The sequence below is a fragment of the Anser cygnoides genome, chromosome Z (assembly GCF_040182565.1).
Source record: "Anser cygnoides isolate HZ-2024a breed goose chromosome Z, Taihu_goose_T2T_genome, whole genome shotgun sequence".
Taxonomy (NCBI): Eukaryota; Metazoa; Chordata; class Aves; order Anseriformes; family Anatidae; genus Anser; species Anser cygnoides.
The window spans coordinates 84,430,060-84,449,986 of record NC_089912.1 but is presented as its reverse complement, the minus strand read 5'-3'; the positions used below and the strand labels follow the sequence as shown (position 1 = coordinate 84,449,986).

Genomic DNA, 19,927 nt, shown 5'->3' with positions numbered 1-19,927 from the left:
AAAATCAGCTGAACCAGTCACTCTGTATTACTAAACAGATGTGCTCCCCACAGCTTAGGTATGGGAGAAGGCAGGCGTGAAAGTAATATCTCATCAGGAAGAATAAAACTAAGGGAAGGAAAAGGAAAGATGTTCTATCTTGAATACAAGAGCTGAAAGAATGGTAAGAAAGAGGCATGCCAATGTTTATACATGCTTTTTCCAAACCTTGGCCTTCTCTACTGTACAGCAGATTTCTTTCACAGCACAGTACTCAGATGTGTTTTATGATCTGTTAAAAACATCAGATCAGTCAATCTTCTTGGGAACTTCTCTTGAAATCAGGATTTTTTTCCTTAGCTGCTAGATCAGTCTTTGTAGGGGTTTCATATAACTTCCCCGACCTGTCCATGCAAAATTCCTAATAAAATACTTTCTAGAGAAAAGACCCAAAGGAAACAAAAAGTTAATTTCAGCTCCTAATATCTCATACAACAAGGAAAGAACTAAATCCACAGCCTCAGCGATTAGTGGTATGATTTAAACTGGGTGTGGCATGGAAGTAAATGTCTTGAAGACGGAGACTGTACAGAAAGAATACGTGAATCACTCTCCAGATTTATTCACAGTTAAAATTGCCAGATGAGTTAATAAACTTACGATATCAAAAACAAAACAACTCTCCTCTTTCTTCTCCATGACAGGGACAGTAACTTTTTGCAGCTGCTTCACAGCTTAGTCATTCACAGTCTAGGCAGGCTCAACTTGGTATTACATTCAGGCTAACTTACAAGCAGGAGAGCTCACTTGAAATAACGTAATAAAAAATATCACTTCTCAATTAAACTTCCAAACCAGCCATAACTGCTAGGAGTTCATAATCAATTCATGAATCAGTTTAACAACTGAAGCTAGTAAGACTGGTGCTTTATTATTGCCTTTATAAACCCTGTCAGAAATGTTAATTTTCACTCAAGTACAGATGACCTTATAGCAACAGAAAGACAGAACTTTGAACATCTAATAATGTTTATAAGCTTAACAGAAATAATGTCTTTATAACTTACTCGTTAGTGCAATTATTTTTCTTGAGTTACTCACATTGTCTTTCTCCTACAAAACACTATAATTGAATGTAAAAGCAATCAAAATGTCTATAGCATAGAATAATATTTCAAGTAAACAATCAACTATCTTAAATTTATTTTCTACAGAGTGTACAGAACACTCATTCTTTCAGGTTGTTTCTTTATTCATAAAAAATTAATGTGTTCAAAACTGAGAGATAACCATCAATATATTATAAAGAAGCGAGAGACTAGAAAAATCTATGTATCTCAAGTGTGAATTTTGAATCATTGATGAGAGTTGTCAATTTTCAAAACATGTATTTATAACTTTATTCCTGTTATATTTTCCTTCCTTATAACAGGTTTTATAATTTCACCCCTTCCAAACTGTTCAGAATCTGTCATCCTCTGATCTAAGAAAATCAAACAAAACAAAATCTATAAACTCTCTGGCATAATGCTAGTAAGATGCTGGATTCCACAAATCAGAATATTATTTCTTAAATTATCTAAATGGAAAAAAGGCTTCGTGCTTCAGTTACAGATCTGTCAATATAAAATTGAATATCACCATGTGAAAAAAAATATGTTAGGGGTAAACTTTTAAACCGAAGAATAAGATTTGGCAGCACAGCAGCATTTCTCACTAGTTTCGCTGGCCCGATTATATATCCCACTTTCACTAACTTCCTGGTATTTTCTATCCAGAGTTCTGCTATATATTTGTCATTCTGTATTAAATGCAACTTCTACAGCATGCTGTTTTCTATAAATCACATTGTATAAATAGTAAGCATTTCTTTTTGTTTAGCACAAATAAGCTCTTATGCCAAATTAACCCTGCCATCCACTTTCTGCTGTACATTGCCCCAAATGTTAGCTAACTATATTCATCCCTTCTCCCCAAATAATGACAATCCTGAAAGAAAATGATTGAACATGTGAAAACAATTTCTAATTCAAAACTGAACTGGAAGAAAAAAAAAATTCTTTCTTAGCACTATCGTCAAGACACAAAAAAAAATTAGTTGTCCAAGTGCACCATCTGGTGGAGAAAATTAACTTTCGCAAATGAGAAATGTCTTGATCTGGAATCTGCAATTCTCTCATCAACAGACTGGTACCAGGGATTATTCCTTCTTTTCCTCCAGACCCTCACTGGGCTGCACACCCTGACATAGCTTTCACATTAATTGTTCTGCCTGTTCACTCTTTCCTTGATGTTTCACTAACATTTCTCCTTTATGTTTATTTTTAAATAATACCTATTTACTCAAAACCAAAACGATGTTCTGCTTTGGTTTTCTTTTCTTTAATTCTACCTAGTGCTATTTTATCCCCCACTTCCTGTAACCTTCCATGCTTTCTTTGTCTCTTCTCCCTATGCATCTAACATTTGAGTTAGGATTGCTGAATGCTGCACTTCTCACTTCACCTGTCAGGGTTTTCACTTCCCTACCTCAGCCCCCCTAATCGAATGAAAGTGCAGTTCCATGAGAAAAATCTCAGACTCTCTCTTTAACCAGTCAGCACTTCAAAATCAAATATTACTGCTTTCTCTTTTCTTTGGTCATGTTGCTCATTCAACAGTAACCTTAACATATTAAATACCAAAGAACACAATCAAAACAGAAGTGTACAACTGCAAAATGCTATCACAAAATGCATTATCCATCAACATCAAAAAGAAGGGAAGGAAGAAGGAAGGAAAGGAAAAAAAACAGGCAAGCTTGTATTTCTTGAAAGAAACACTCTTTTCCTGTGCCCCAATTTGGTCTCCACAAAAAACAGCTGTCATCTGCATCTGAAGTGGCTCTTCACTGAAACACCCCAAAACAGAATCCTAAAGTAATTTTCTTAATCGTTTTTATACAGCTACTTTGACACACAGTAGAATTTTGACTTGCTGCCGTCACTGAACAAAAGATCACTCGACATTTATTTATATATGTCTTTAAAAAAGAAAAAAATGAATTGCCTTAAACTATCTTGGCTGACTGCATTTATCTTTGGACAAAAGCGTCTTTCAGTAATTTGTCTTCTGTGAAGAAATATGAAATATTAGTGGGGCCTCAGACCATATGCCACAGGGAAATTCTACCTTTTTTTAAAATGATTGGAGAAGGGAGATACATAGGACATGAAAGAACTGAAGAACTCTACAGAAGACAGGCTCCCCTGGATAAAACTTAGTCCTGTATTTTGTAAATCTTCAAACCTTGTTTGAAACACTAACATTTCTATTCATCTCATTACTTAAATAATTCTATTTATCTAGTTCCTATTGCTGCTTATATAGCCAGTTTGATACCAACAGATCTTCTGTAATTCTAATAAGATGCGTGTTACGTCCCTTTTTATCCATGGAGATCTTCACAAGTATCCCATAAAACTCATTTCCTTAGGAAGCTCCCTTTTTGTCTATCTTAATTCAGAGGTATACAGTAATCATAAGCTCATTTCACAGAAACCATAGACATTCCAAACATGTAGAAAGTACAGCTATCATTTTTCCTCAATGAAATAAATATTTCATCTTTTAATTTTAAAGTTACTTAAAATATCACTAAATTTCCACACAGGTACACTGTATGGAATGCATACTGAAATGTTAATAGATGTATTAACAGGAAGGCATCTCAAAGCCCTGGAGAGTTCCAAATGGCGAAAGGGCAGTCTTATGACCAGGAAGAATATCAAAACCCTACTGTCTAAGGATAGAAGTGTCTTTGCAGATGTACAGTTAATTTCAACCTTGCTTGGAGTCTTTAAGTAACATAAAGATTCCAACAAGACAGATTCTCAGCCACAAAACAAGAATGTATCCTTTAAGTATACTACCCGTTAAGAGGGGGCTAGAAGAGAAACTTCATAAAAAGCTATGCATACTTTATCATAAATGCTTCCATTGATATCTGCTCCATAAATTGGTGCCACAAAAGTCAAGTTCTTCCAGTATTTACGTTCCAGGTCTTCATAATCTATGTATCTTGGTGTGCAGTATCTGCAGAGGAAGAGGTAAGGCAAATGTTCAGCATAGTCTTTCAACAACCACCTTCACGATGGACTATGCTTTTTTGATCCTGCAAACTGAATTCTAAGAGATCACTATTTCAAATCCCCTTAAAGAGAGCAATTACTAGTTGAATTCCTAGTTTCATAGTTTACCACAGAATGTAACTTCCTCACGTGACAGCTGCAGTCATTGAAGTTATACACCTACCCATACCATATTTTCTTAAATCTCCAGCAGCTAAACAGAACACGTCCTGGTTGCCCTCAGGCTGAGACCCTTGTTTTTGTTCCTCTTCTGAAAAAAACACATATGGAAGAGCCACTTCTCTGACAACTGAGAAGTATTTGTTATTTTTTTGCCTCAATACTAGCTCTCCAAAGTCAGAGACAGGGCCTGCACAAGTCCCCGTGAAATAATTCTAGTGTACTAATTCCTCCAAGCAGCAGCTGTGCCAGACAAAAACAGTACTTTGCTCTCTTCCTCCTCCCCTGGGAAAAGCTTTTAATAGAAGGAACGTTTAGAACAGTGGTACAAAAACTTCTCTCATGCAATGAGAGCAAGATACTTAAGAAAGCAAACAAAACTAGTTAACAAAACACATCTTAAAGTATTCTCAGCAACAGAGTTGCTGTTGCAATTATTTCTCATGATATAGCTCCAGAAATCAGCCTATATTTCTGACTGGCTCTGAGTGAAATGGATATATAAACTAAGCATAACAAGCATCTCAATTACGGAATGCAGGTATGCCCATATTTCCCAGAAAACATAGTGGAGAAGCACCTTGGTTAAATGGTGAATTGAGAATGCCTAAACAAATAAAAGATGCAATGCATTAGATTGGGCACACACTATTGTTTTAAAAGAAACTCTGATTTTCATTCAGATGTCCATGGCTCTTCCCTCTTTTCTAAAAGAAAGGGATAGCATCACAATTCTCAGGAAAAGCAGCTGTCCATAACAGAGAAGCTTTCTTCATTAAGGATCAGAAGTCTTTTTATAGGAGAATAGAGTCTCTCAGCTGCTTAACAATTTAAGAAAAATAGCCTGTACTAAGAGATAAGAGGTTATATGACATTTTCTCAAGAGCAGTTACAAATATTCAGAAAGAAACACACAGCTAGTAATACAGGTCCTCCCAAATATTCTTAATTTTAATTATGAAGTCATGAACTGCTTTCAGTAAAACAAGTATGAAAATTGAAATCAGATATGCTTCCAAAATATATTCCATGATAAGAAATAAAATAAACATAACTAACATCATGATACATAATAAGCCTTCACAGGTATTATATGCATTCTCAAACCTATTTCAAGAAATTAGTGTTTCTCATTTTATCATAGGTTAATCAAATGCATATATATATATATGAATATATAACATAGGAATAATTTTCTTCACGTACTACAGAGGTTTTGTACTTCATTCTTCCCTCTAACAGTTAATGAACAAATAATTTGTAGAACTACAAAACACATTTCCATTCCTACTTATCAGTAAAAGAAAACTCCAAATGTGATAGCATCAGTTTTTCACAAGTAATATACGGAAGAAACATACTGACCCTTTTTTTTTTTTAATTCAAAAAGGAGATCAGTTTTGCACTTTTACAAAGGCATCAATATTATGGAACATTTGCTGAGAAGCCTCTTTAAGAGCATCTACCCATTTTTCCTGATCTTGATTTCTCTCCATATCTTTTAGCTTCTTAAATTAACTTATAAGAGAAACTTTCTTTCAAACCAGTCCAGTGTTACATTGTTTTCTCTAATTCATTATATTCAAATACCTTTTCTCTCTAAGACTCTGAGTCACCATGAAGAAACCACTTCCCATCAGGTTATGGGAAGTAAAGAGGTATAATTTATTCTTTTACATTCCCTCTTGGAATGTCCAACACTTTAAAGCTTTTTAGTATACTGCTTAGCCCTTCATAATACCCTTTTTTCCTTCCTTAATAGCCATTTTGCCATAAGCAGAACATGGAGGTACACTATGCACAGCTGCGTTCTCTTACATTAGTAAAAAAAATTTTAAGTGAGTTTCAAAATACCTTGGGGTGTGGTTTTTTTCAGAATTAAATGTTAGGTCATTCCAGTATCTAGGCCACATAAGTAAATATTACACATTAATAAAGGTATTCAAAATAAAACTGAGATATAGGTCTGTATCATCTTCATTATTTCCAATATATGTGTTTGTTGGAACAGACAAAAACAGGTAGAGAGCAAAAAGAAAATATCACGTCTCAGGTTTTTCAGAAGCTTTCTTGCTACCATAGTACCAGCCACTTTCAACAGCAAAAATAAGTAAACTTCATATTGTGGTATTCTTCCACAACTTAAAGGACAGGAAAATATCAAGTGAGTAAATAAATAAAAACCACTAGCAGCATATCACTGTTCAAAGAAATCACATTATAGGAACAAATAAACATTTTTCACTTTAAGCAAGGGCCCCCATATACATACTTGTCACTGTTGGCCAGCTGCTTGAACTCCTTCACTGTCATTGGCTTTTTCTGAATGTTATACTGCGTGAAGAGCCCTGACTGGCCAGTGACCATCTGCTGAATTGGAGCAGGAATTACCAAATCTTCAATATCATCATAATGTTTTCTTGGCTTCCACTCTTTTGGTGGGATAACCTAAAAATTCAAAATAAAAAAAATGTGAACGTCAACAGTTGCCATACCAATTCAAAATATTCTGGAAAATCCAAAGAAATGGTCAAATATGCCTACATGATGAACTTACTGCTTACCAGCTGTTTCACATAACTAAGTGACCATGTAAACGCTCCTAGATGATACAAAAAGTCAAAAGAGCCATAGCATCACCTTCCTTTCCTCAGTTCACAAGCACCAACTCACTAATCCACAGCAATTCAATCATGTGTAACTGTGCAAACAAACGCATACATAACTCGACAGAATCTTTAACAGTCAGAAAGCCTTATAATGCACAAGCATCACATGCGCTGATACAAAATAGTTATCCTCAGTATAAAAAAATAGATTCATACACACTTGACAGTCCTTTGTCCAAAAGTTGTTTGGTGTATACAGTATGAATAATTTCATTTTTTTTTAATGAAAATTTTAAAAAATTCCAGCTATTTCAGATAACTGTTGTCTGTATAACTCACATAAAACTGCAGGGTACAACTCTATTACAGTAGGAGTTTGGACTCATTAAGATGTACTGGTTTTATATTAACATAATTTAAAGCTCATAATTAAATATTAAAGCTATGTGCAAATTAACCAATTGTAAAGTTAACACTTATTTTAGATATCAGAGCTGTCCAAAGTCTACAAAAACTCCTCAGTAGCTATTAGTGTTACAATTAGAGCCATTAGAAATTTCGAAGAAGCCTGTAGTCACAGAAGTGCTCTTTAACAGGCTGTGTAATTTTGAACGTGCTGTTTAAGTGTAATCGAAAAACAAAATTCTCTAAATTTGAAATCCCAAGTTTTAAAACATATCAGAGGGGCTTTTGTTGTTGTTGTTGACTTTTTTTGTTTGTGACCTTTTTTTTACTTTTACTTGCCAAAAATACTGAAGGATGTATACTTTGCACCACTCATCATTAGAGATGTAATGACATCACACACAGAAAGTAAGAATCCTAAAAAAAATACTTTTAAAAATAATTAAAAAAAATCACCTAGAACCTGAGATCATTTGCTACCTTTTGAAAACAAACACAAGTGTGCAGAATATAATGCACATGTACTCAACAGTCCATCCCCCAAAGAAATCTGGTCAACACCAATATGCACTGGTAGCAAGTACATACTTAAGTACATATACCAAGCTAAAGAAAAGTTATCAGGTAGTAATATACTTCCATACCTAACATTTTTACTTTAAACAAACTTTTTCTTTATCTAGTTTTTACATGGATGGAAATCCTTCTTTTCCTTCTCAACTACAATGTGACCTGTACAGGGATTCAAGAGCTTGTTTCAGTGTTTTTGGCTTTTAGAGAAAAAGTGTATCATCTTGTGATTCCTACTTATTTCTTTCACGCAAATCTTAAGTTATACTTCCATCAGCAAAACACAAAACGTTGGTTTGGAAGCAAAGTATTCATGCATTCAGAATATATGCATATAAATCAAATATGTGCACAGAGATTTCCATTTTCATGATTATTAAGCATGAACTTGTACGTTTGGCTCAACTAGATGAATACTGAAAAGCAAAATTTGCATTACCTTATTTAATTCAAGGTCAGTGTGTTTTAAGCAATAAGAACATTTTTGTGAATACTGGTTCAAAATATCCACTTTCAGCTGGAATACGTTTATTACTGTTGTAGTTAGAGTAGTCATTATAAAAGTGAATTGTGTGAGCACTGATATGCTAAACATCATTTTAAATGAAAATAGAGTCTCCAACACAAAGAATTTACATTTTCTAACAAAGGTCAGGGCCAGATGTAGAGATATTAAAGCATCATGTCCAAAGTGACACACAGTCACAGTCAGTATCAGGGTTGAAAATAATAACTCTCTGTATTTTTACCACTGATCCATCCTAACAAAGCCTCTTCACACTCCTTTTAAAAATAATAACCTCTCTGAAGTCAGGCAAGTTAGGTTTATGACATGGAGGCAACCTAGATCAAAATCATCAACCAATTAGTTCAATACTCAAATATAAAAAGGAAAAACTAAGGCAAGGCTTTCTCAATTTATCTACATACATACAGCAAACATCCTAGGCATATTAACACTACCCTGTGTTACTCAATGCGTTAAGTATTCTGTTTTATATAAGGGATGTTATAGTTACAAAGTACCACTCAGTTTGCTCCATGAAAGCTGCACATTTGTAGAAATTAGGTTATTTCAGAGTGCTACTAATGCATAAAATTTCTGGTAAATCCTCTTTCACATATTGGTAATCTGTCCTACATTTGATTATGAATGGCACTGGCTACTATATCCAAATGGCTAGTTTCATCCAAAATTTTCTTTAAAAGTTTTTTTGCTTCTGCTAGCCAACACATATTTTCAATGCTGTGTTCCAAAATCATGTTTCTACTTGCCAATTTGATTGCAAATTCATTTAACTGTTTCACTCTACATGAATGCAGTTTCAGTCTCCAAAACACTTTCTCCAGAAAGAGCAACTAACCTATCAGTGTGCCTTGTTTTTCATTCTATTGCTTTCATTCCTGATTTTCCTTTTTAAGTTCAAGATCCTCTGTACAAGAAAGACTAAAATATATTATCTATGCCTAGAACTCATTCCAGACTTTCAAAAACCTAATTAAAATTTTTAGCTGATTTGCTCTAGGGATGCCACAGTATACATCTACTCTGGGAATGGCTTTAATATTATTTCTCCAGTGCCTCAATTGTTTATTTCGTGCATAGTACTAGGAACTTTACAGAATCACAGAACGGTTTGGGTTGGAAGGGACCCTAAAGATCACCCAGTTCCAAACCCCCTGCCATGGGCAGGGACACCTCCCACCAGACCAGGTTGCTCAAAGCCCCATCCAACCTGTCCTTTAACACCTCCAGGGATGGGGCATCCACAGCTTCTCTGGGCAGCCTGTGCCAGGGCCTCACCACCCACCCTATGAGCAAAGAATTTCTTCCAAACTTCTTATGTAAATCTACTCTATTTTAGTTTAAAGTCATTATCCCTTGCCCTATCAGCACACCCCTGATAAGAAGTCCCTGCCCAGCTTTCCCCCTTTAAGTACTGAAAAGCCTCCGTAAGATCTCCTCAGAGTTGTTCTTCTCCAGGCTGAACAATCCCAGCTCACTCAGCCAGAATTCATAGGTCTCTGATCATCTTTGTGGCCCTCCTCTGGACAAGCCCCAGCATGTCCACATCATTCTTGTGCTGCAGGCCCCAGAGCTGAAGGCAGGGCTCCAGGTGGGGTCTAATGAGAGCAGAGTAGACAGGGAGAATCACCTCCCTTGCCCTGCTGCCCATGCTTCTTTTGATGTGGCCCAGTTTACAATCGGTTTTCTGGGCTGCAAGTGCACATCGCTGGCTCATGTTGAGCTTTTCATCCATCAGTACCCCCAAGTCCTTCTCCATGCAACTGCTCTCAATCACCCAGCCTGTACCTGTGCTTGGAATTGCACCAACCTAGGTGCAGCACCTTGCACTTGGCCTTGTTGAACCTCATGAGGTTTGCACAGACCCACCTCTCAAGCCTGTCCAGGTCCCACTGGATGGGTATCCCTTTCCTCCAAATCAGCTGCACCACTCAGCTTGCTGTCCTTCATAATTCTTTTGATTTTACTGAAATCTTACAGCCTTTATGTTTTTCCTTTTACGTTTGTGGCTTATGATGTCCTAGTAGCATTACAACCTTTCTAGCACAAAATTCTAACCTGACTTTACTCAGTTGCAATCTTGTCTTCTCCCCATGCACACAATAGCAAAAACGCTTTATAGCCCAGCCACCCTATTCATATACAACCCGCAGACCTCTATTTTCTTTTTGCGTACCTGATTTAGCTTTACTAAACACATAATTTTGCTGGTTTATCCTTCAGTAGTGCGGTCATTCAGAAACTGTCATTTGATTCTCTGCTAGTCTCCTCAGCCCCACATACACGGGTTTTGTGGTTTTCTTTTTTTTTTTCCCCACTTTCCAAGGCTATAAGCTTTGACATACCTTCTCCAGACACACTTACTTCATGCCACCCCAACCAAAGCATATTACATTTTATTTTTCCCCTCATAGTACGTACAAGCCTTACATTCATTTTATCCTCATTTATATACACATATTCTTCTGCACACAGGTAAGAGGTCATCTTTTCCCCCATCTTCATATATAACCTGAAGTGTTAGGTAAACTGTATGCCTGTTCTGCTTATGATCCCTGTTCAGAGGTTAAATGGCTGTTACTGCAGAAAGCTCTTCTTGTAATCTATTCTCTTTGCATTCACACTTGAGATTATAAATCCCATAGTTCTATACTTGATATCAATTAGTTCCTGAGTTTATTTTACATTACCATTGAAAGGGAAGAAATTATTTTATCCCTGTTCTTTTAAAGTCCAGTTTCCAGAACTTAGGAAGTGACCCTTCAACTTTTGCAGTATGAATTACTGACTTCATAAGATTTGTTTTTAAAAATACTTAGTTCCTTGGTTTGTTGAGATTTTATATATAGTTTTTAAAAATACAGTGAAACATCAGAATATATAAAGTGCTAAGACAACTATATAATATGCATCAACTAACTAGCAGGGTGGAAACAGCTAAAGATGCTTTAACCACTATTTCTAGAGCAAGTAGAGAAAGGTGAAAACAGACCTACACTTCATGGTTACAAATGCCCTTCCCTCAGTCACAGTAAAACTGAAATATGATTTTAAAAGGTTTTATTATTCTCTTATTATATATGTTAGTCCAGGTGTTCTGTAAACCCAGGTCAGCAGATACCCTGTATGCATATAAATACAGACAGAAAGGTAAATTCAGTGCTCCTGGGAATCATTAGAACCTGTCCTCTGGAGAAGAGCTTCCTGAACAGTTATGATCTCTGACAGATGGAATGGGAAGAAAATCCTAGCAATCTAGATACATCCATTTCATTCCAAGAATACCCCCCGCCCCAAGACCAGTTGTACCAGGGCTATATGGAGAAAAGAGAGGACATATACATTTTCAGTCATACAAGCATAGGAGCATTAAATTTAAACTAATCCCAAGTATACTCTGAAAATATCACAAATCCATGATTACATAGCCAAATTCTGCCCTAAACGTTTGTTCAGTTTTACTGATTTCAAGAGAAACAGCATGAATTTCCAAGAACTATTAGAGTAGTATCAAACTCCGAAATATCAAATCTTAGATTTATTTTTCAGACTAAGTTAATTTCTAGTTTCTCTTAATTGTACGCATGTAAAATTTGAGAGAAGTTATCTGTAGGCAAGTTTTTCCGTGTCTACTATCTGCTAATGAGATCTAATAGTCACCTAATTCAGAAGTGAAACAAGAATGGCATAGTCAATGTAAAGATACAAAATAAATAGCTGTAGTTTTGTAATAGCAAAAACACTGGACGTTTTGCCCTTGAGGAAGCAGCACATCATCTTGTCAGGAAATAATTTTCAGGTTTCAGTTTGTATTTAAGTACCTATGAAAAAACACGGCTTGAAAACTTAAGAATTAATATAGTTTAAAAAGCATTAGCTAGATAAACAACCTAAAATTTACCACCTACTTTTCATTCTAATCCTGAAACATGTTACAGCTCTGAAGTATTTCATTACTAAAATGTATTCATTTTCAACTCAGTTACAGGACTCTAATCTACAGTCTTGCAGCATTACACCAGGGTAAATATGAAAGAATAAGTAAAGACTACAGCCTGACCTCTGTTATTTTATTGTCATAATTTCATTTCACAGATTCCATTTTGACTAGGCTAGTGTTAAAGTTCGGTATGTTATATGCTTACATCCATTCCACAGCCAGTATCTGCACTACCACTCTTTAAAATACTGAGACATCTGCTAGAAATCACTGTTCCATCTAGTATTTAGAAAAAATACTCATGTTCACACATTCATATGCCTAACCTAAAAAGATTACTACTACTTTGCCTCATTACAGCGTTCCTTTAAGGTGTTTCAACTTCAAAAATTTTACAAAAAAGTTAAAAATCTACAAAACCAAACATATTAAACACTAAGTGACACTCTTTCTGAAGTGACAGCATATTTTCTTTATATCATCTGGTTTTACACCTTCGTTTAATTGCTGGATGAAAGAAACCAAACCAGAACAGAGATAAGGAACCAAATGAGAACAATGACTGAAGCCCCAGTCATCATGTCTTCAATCAATAAACTGAAAACATACAATCTTTCCATTATTTCAAGAAGACAAATTCATTATCTTTCTTCATTTTTACTGGCTGAAATTTTGCAACCAAGAGTGCCAAGATACGGAAGAATTTATTTCCCACAACATCCTAAAGTACGTACATACACACAAATGGCTAGTGCACTTGACTTAAGTTTTAGACACCTGGTCAGTCTTAAGTATACAAGCAGCCTCAGGAGTGCTTAGAACCTGTACCAAGAAGACACTACACTGAACAGGGTTTCTAGCTGCTTCAATCTTTAACAGGTAAGAATAGAACAAGCACACACTAACACACACACACAAAAAAATCATGGAATCATTTAGGTTGGAAAAGACCTCTAAGACCACCAAGTACAACCTTTAACCTAGCACTACCAAGTCCACCATTAAACCACGTCACTAAGCACTACATCTACACATTTCTTGACTACACTAAACCATATCACTAAGCTCAATATCTAAACGTCTTTTAAAGACCTCCAGGGATGGTGACTCAACCACGTCCCTGGGTGGCCTATTCCAGTGCCTCACAACCTTTTCAGTGTCTAAGTTTCTCCTAATATCCAAACCAAACCTCACCTGGCACAGCTCGAGGCCACTTCCCCTTGTCCCCACTTAGTGCCTGAGAGAAGAGACTGATCCCCACCCTGCTATAGTCTCCTTTATGGTAATTGCAGAGCACGGTAAGATCTCCCCTGAGCCTCCTTTTCTCCAAGCTAAACAACCCCAGTTCCCTCAACCACTCCTCATTAAGATTTGTTCTCTAGACCCTTCACCACATTCGCTGCTCTTTGGGCATGCTCCAGCAACTCAATGTTTTTCTTGTAGTGAAGGGCCCAAAACTGAACAGAGCTGAGTACAGGGGGACAACCGCTTCCCTGTTCCTGCTGGCCACACTACTCGTGACACAAGCCAGGATGCTGTTGGCCTTCTCAGCCACCTGAGCACACTGCTGGCTCATATTCAGTTGACTATCCACCAATACCCCCATATCCTTTTCTGATCGGCAGCTTTCTGGCCACTCTTCCCCCAGCCTGTAGCACTGCATGGGGTTGTTGTGCCCTAAGCGCACCACCCAGCACTTGGCTTTGTTGAACTTCATACAGTCAGCCTTGGCCCATTGATCCAGCCTATCCACATCCCTCTGCAGAGCCTTCCTACCGTCATGACAGGGAATAACTGAAGCTCTTCTTATTATGATCTAAACAATAAGAACATACCTTTGCATAGCCTTTTTAAGAATTATAGTATCATATCTGATGATGCATTTCATGAGAACTGTCAAAGAGGTAAATACAGTTTACTTCATTTTCCTTTAAGATGAAATAGGAGGTTGGTTTTGTTTCTCAATGAGATTTGTTAATACTATTGCAAGAAAAGATTAGTTAACTTGTGGGGCAAACTGCACAATAAAAAGCTCATCAAAAAATATTCCTGTTTTTAAACAAAACTAGTTCATTGTTCTGTTTTGGTTTTTTTTTTCCCAAATATAGTATAGGGAAACACTGACACATATAATAGTTTTTCCATATAGAGACAGATAGCAAGGAATACAGTTAAGCATACCTGTTGTTGTTTGATACACAAAATAACAAAGAAAACAAGCCAAGGTCAACTATGAATACAGAAACCATAGTGGCTGGTCATAAAGCAGTTTTTATTTTTTTGGGTAGATCCCCATGTGACAGCATTACAAACTACTAGCAGCTGAAATAAAACTATTTATGTAAACAATATGAAAATGGTATTTTAATGACAAAAGTCCATGTATGTAATCCACAGAATAATATAGAGCTAGAATCTCCTGCCCACATACACGTTAATGGGGTAAATCTGTTGAGCAATAGATGTCACTATGATGAATTTGCTGTTAACTTCACTGTTCAAGATGAGAAGTCTGTAACAGTTCATTCCCACACAAACAGGTTCCATAGTATGGTTGAACGTGTGAAAATTGAGCCCAGGCTTTCCTGTTTTTTCTATCACATTTCTACTCCTGTTTGTGGAGAATGGTTTAAAATATCACCTATATGCACCCTACTCTCAGAAGTCAGCAAGAAAATAAACCACAAGTTTTTGAAAATTTGCAGGGTTCAGTGTCTCAGAGGGTTTGTTTCTCTCATCTCAATTTTTTAAATGTCTTCACTTTGCTCTATTAGTTTAAACCCAGTGATGAAGAGAGCTGTTCCCAACAGCTACTTAAAATAACTAAGCTAGGATTTCCAAACCTGCACTGTGCACAGTTGGTTTGAAAAGTGACCAAACAGATAAGACACAAATATGATGTAACATTAAGTAACTGTCTCTGACAATCACTCTCCATTAGGGAAGGAATACCTGCTCTAAGATCCTGGATATACCATTGTTTGAAGGGCAATACAATGGTAGATAGTGCACTTACTGCTGAGGTATTTAGTGCCTTCTTCACCTCAGCCTTATTACTCAGGCTAATTGTTCTGTGGGTACCGAGCCTGCTGAGCTGGAAAACCAAATCAGGGAGCAGAATGAAGCCCTTAAAATCCTAATGGGAATGGTTAACAACCTACTACACAACAACACTATAATCCACGGGGCTGGATGGGATCTACTCAAAGATGCTGAAGGTGCTAGCAGAAGTGCTCACTGAACCACTTTCAATAATTTACCAACAGTCCTTGCTAAAAATGGGAGATCACAGCTGACTGGAGGTTGATGAGTTTGATGCCCATCTACAGGAACGGCAGGAAGGAGGATCTGGGGAATTACAGACCTGCCACTCTGACCTTGGTGCCAGGGAAGGTCACGGAGCAGATCATCTTAAGTGCTATTGCATGGCATGTACAGGACAACCAGGAGATCAGACCCAGTCAGCCTTGGTTTATGAAAGGCAGGTCCTGCTGGACTATCCTTATCTTTTGTGAAAAGATGACCCATTTAGTGGACAAGGGAAAGGCTGTGGATGTTGTTTACCTGGACTTTAGCAAAGCATTTGATACTGTTTCCCACAGCTGTCCCTTAGAGAAACTGGCTGCTTGTGGCTTGGACAGACGTACTGCTTGTTCAATGGACAAAAAAAATAGCTTAACAGCCAAGCCCAAAGAGACATTGTGAATGGAGTTGAATCTGGTTGGCAGCCAGTCACAAGTGGTGTTCCCCAGAGCACAGTGTTGGGGCTGGTTTTGTTTAACTTTTTTATTAATGATCTGGATGAGGGGACTGACTGTAATTAAGTGTCAGTAAGTTTTTAGATGACACCATGTCAGGCAGGAGTGCTGATCTGCTTAAGGATAGAAAAGCTCTATAGAGGAATCTGGATTGACTTGATCGATGGGTCATATCCAATTACGCGCTATTCAACAAGGCTAAGTGCTGGGTTCAGCACTTGGGTTGTAACAACCCCATGCAGCAGTACAGGCCTGGGAAAAGCGGCTGGAAAGTTGCCCAGCAGAACAGGACCGGGGTACTGGTCAACAGCCAGCTGAACATTAGGCAGCAGTGTGCCCAGGTGACCAAGAAAGCCAACGGCACCCTGGCCTGCATCAGAAACAGGGTGACCAGCAGGACTACAGAACTCAGCACTGGTGAGACTGAACCTCAAGTACTGTGTTCAGTTTTGGGCCCCTCACTACAAGAAGGATACTGAGTTGCTGAAGTTTGTGCAGAGAACAATGAAGCTGGTGATGGGTCTAGAAGATAAAACCTATGAGGAGTAGCTGAGGGAACTGGGGATGCTTAGTCTGAAGAAAAGGAGGCTGAGGGTAGACATCACTGCTCTCTACAACTACCTGGAAGGGGTTGCAGTGAGGTGGGTGTTAGTCTCATTTCTCAAGAGAGAAGTGATAGAACATGAGGCAACAGCCTCAAGTTGCACCAGGGGAGATTCACATTGGCTATCAGGAAGGGTTTCTCCACACAGGTTAGACACTGAAACAGGCTGCTCAGGGAAGCAGTGGGATTGCCATCCCGGGAGGTATTTAAGAAACATGTGGATGTGGCAGTTAGGGACACGGTTTAGAGATAGAGTTGGCAGTGAGGTAGATGGTTGGACGTGATGATCTTAAGGGTCTTTTCCAATCTAAGCGATACTGCCATAACAAAAATATAACAATCACCATTAAAAAGTAAACAATTTAAATTCCAATAGTGGTTCACTATCTTCACATATGTAACAACTGACTATTGGGATTATCTACTTCAGTGAAGTTATATGCCACCCCAAAGGAATGAATTCAACATCTGATAGATAAGGATTTTCTAGGTTATGCTATCACTTCCCTATTTAGTTGTGCATTACAAAAAAAAATAGTTTAGATCTGCCTTAGGAATAGATGCCCTTTTGTCATGGTAAACATAGAAACAATTGAAGGTTGGAAAGAGAACAGTATCTTCATTATTTTCCATTAAAACAGAAATACTACAAAGCTCTTATAAGAAAAATAGAGTAGTATCTATTCATTGAAAATCATTTGGAAAAATGTTAAGTATTAACGAGGTATGTTTTGCAATAAAATAAAAATATTGAAATAAATATTGAAATAAAAATACTAGGAAAATGTGCATTAGGAACAATTTTCCTTCTACATACCTTTGCAACTCCAGCCCTATGAGCGCCTTGTGATTCCATGTATGCTAGGTATTTGTTGAAATCCCTGAATTCATCCATCGAAGGCTTAAAAGTCATGATTTTGCAGCTTGGGTTTGGAGGACTATCTGAGATGACAGCCTCCATTGTGGCTCAGTTTCCACTGAAAAGTAAAATAAAATAACATCACATATACTGAAGAGAACAATCTTCTATTAAACAACATCTGAGATTCAGCGTATGTTTCAAATTGGAAAAGGGTTTTCAAAATCCCCTGCCCATGCTTGTATAAAAGGCACAAAAAGGACGTTTACTTTTTCTCCCCACTCCCTAAAGACCACTTGGCCCTCACCCAGAAGGGACACTACCATAAGCAACGTACCGGTTTGAATTTACAACACATTTTTTCAAGTTATCACTTAACACCATACTAGCATCCTCCTGTGCTGATCCATCCACAGGTTCTCTGTAGACAATTACATTACACAAGTATAACCTAGAGCAGCAAAGCTACTCTGGTAATAAAATATTATTACTCCCATTTAGCATATGGGGAAATTGATTACTGACTTTCTAGTCACACTGCAAACGTAGGGAAAGAGCACATGGATTTTCTAACTCACATGTCAGTGTTTCAACAGCAATTGTATCACCCCTCATTCTCCAAAGCCTTTTCAACAGAATCAATGCATGCAGTAGATACAGAAAGATGACTGGCATTTCCCTTCATTTCCATGACTACATTAAGGATGGTTAAAAAAATATTTTAGTTTCATATACTAAGATACAGAAATAATGAAAGGACTGGTCTTTGTGCCACTAACAGATATAATTTAGCTTCAGCAGGTATAATTTCCAACTCTACCTCACCATGTGCCAACAAGGAGTAAAACCTATTGTTCACAAAATCCTTCCTTAATCTTACTAAAAACTTAATCCAAAATACAAGTAACTCAGCTTTGGCTAGCTTTCTAGTGATTTTGCTGTCTCATTCCTCATCTTCTCCATCTGCAAAACATATGCATCCATGGTTTCGTTGCCACACCGTTACCTTAAATTTTGCTTGTGAGTTAGCTGGTTAGCTGTTAGCCACCTATTTCATTAGTTTCACATCTCTCCTAGCTTGGGTTTGTACAAATCACTGCACGGGAAAACAGTATCTGGAAGATCCCTTTATGTCTTTGTATGTTTTGTTCTCCTACTGGCATTCCAACATTTAGCCTGCTTTTTGTGTCCCTATCTTTCTTTAAGTTTTTGCCTTCCCGCATCCCCCAGCATACCACTCTCCATTTCTAATGCTTAGATTTCTTTTTTCACACTCCCACCTTCCATAACATCCTGCTCTCCATTTATTTGCATCCCTGTCTGAACTCAAATTCACTAGACTTCTGCAAGTCTCCCATGCCGGAAAAATCAGTATCATTTTAATTTGGGGTTATTTTTGTATTTATCAAGTCCATATAGGCAACGACACCTCACAATGTGCAACTGGAGTAACTTCCCCTGGTGATTAACAGCTGGCATGTATCTAACACACTCTTCACTTATTCCCACCCATTAAAGATCCACATGTAAACTTACTACAATGACCAGTACCAGGTCAAGGAGACTAGGTTATAAACAAAGGTGAAGTTATGCTTGCCTTCATTGCACAGCACAGTATACAATGGCTACTATTTATAATTCTTTACTGACAATGAGGTGATACTTGAAAAAGGGTAACTGAGCAGGATATGTGATCTCTCCCTAATCAGCTTTTAGACTTTCAGCTTTACATGTATTAAATGTACATGCACGTGAGTGTAGTACACACAAACACACCACCTCTAAAAGAACCTGCTATTTCTTCTTGGCAAGAAATGTAATAGTATTTCATTAATTTTCATTTCACACCTTTAACCTATTTCATTGATTGTATACAAGACAGACTGCAGTCATTAGGTATTTTATCACAGCACAGAGATTAACATCCTTCCCTAAACTCTTCACTGTTTTCTAATATTGTTGGTTCAGTTCTGGGGGGCTTCAAGCGGAAGCAGAGGGAGTTGATTCATGCTCTAGACCTGCTTTTTGGGGGGAGGATTGTTCTTGTTTTTTTAAAACCAAGCAACTTCAGCAGCCCCACTTATGAATTTGTATTTTCTAATCATTAATATTCTTTCCCTCAGTGGAAAGGTAAGAACTTTTCAGATGTGCATTTTATTCACTTAACTGGCCTGTACCAAGTCAAGCACTCCTAAACCTAACAATTCCTAAACAAAGTTATGCATTAACTTTAAAGTTGTTTCTTTTTTGCAAAAAAACAATAGTTGGAATTGTTAACCAAAAACTGTTGTATCAATACTTCAACACCGCTCAGGCATACAATTTTGTCCAACCACCCTCAGAGCTACTACTTCTGCTTAATTCCGTAATATTTGTAGAGAATACAAA

The 19,927-nt window shown here is 37.2% G+C and overlaps 1 protein-coding gene across 12 annotated transcripts in view; it reads right to left on the bottom strand.

Moving 5' to 3' along the window:
• The window catches only part of KDM4C (lysine demethylase 4C), a 286,752-nt gene that overhangs the window by 251,827 nt on the left and 14,998 nt on the right, over positions 1-19,927 (bottom strand). For all 12 annotated transcript variants that reach the window (XM_066989006.1, XM_066989004.1, XM_066989002.1 and 9 more), the window contains 3 exons: positions 17,498-17,657; positions 6,541-6,716; positions 3,939-4,053 (listed from right to left, as the gene is read on the bottom strand). In XM_066989006.1, coding sequence (XP_066845107.1) covers positions 3,939-4,053; positions 6,541-6,716; positions 17,498-17,641 — 435 coding nt within the window. In that variant the 5' untranslated portion in view covers positions 17,642-17,657. The remainder of the gene's footprint in view (positions 1-3,938; positions 4,054-6,540; positions 6,717-17,497; positions 17,658-19,927) is intronic.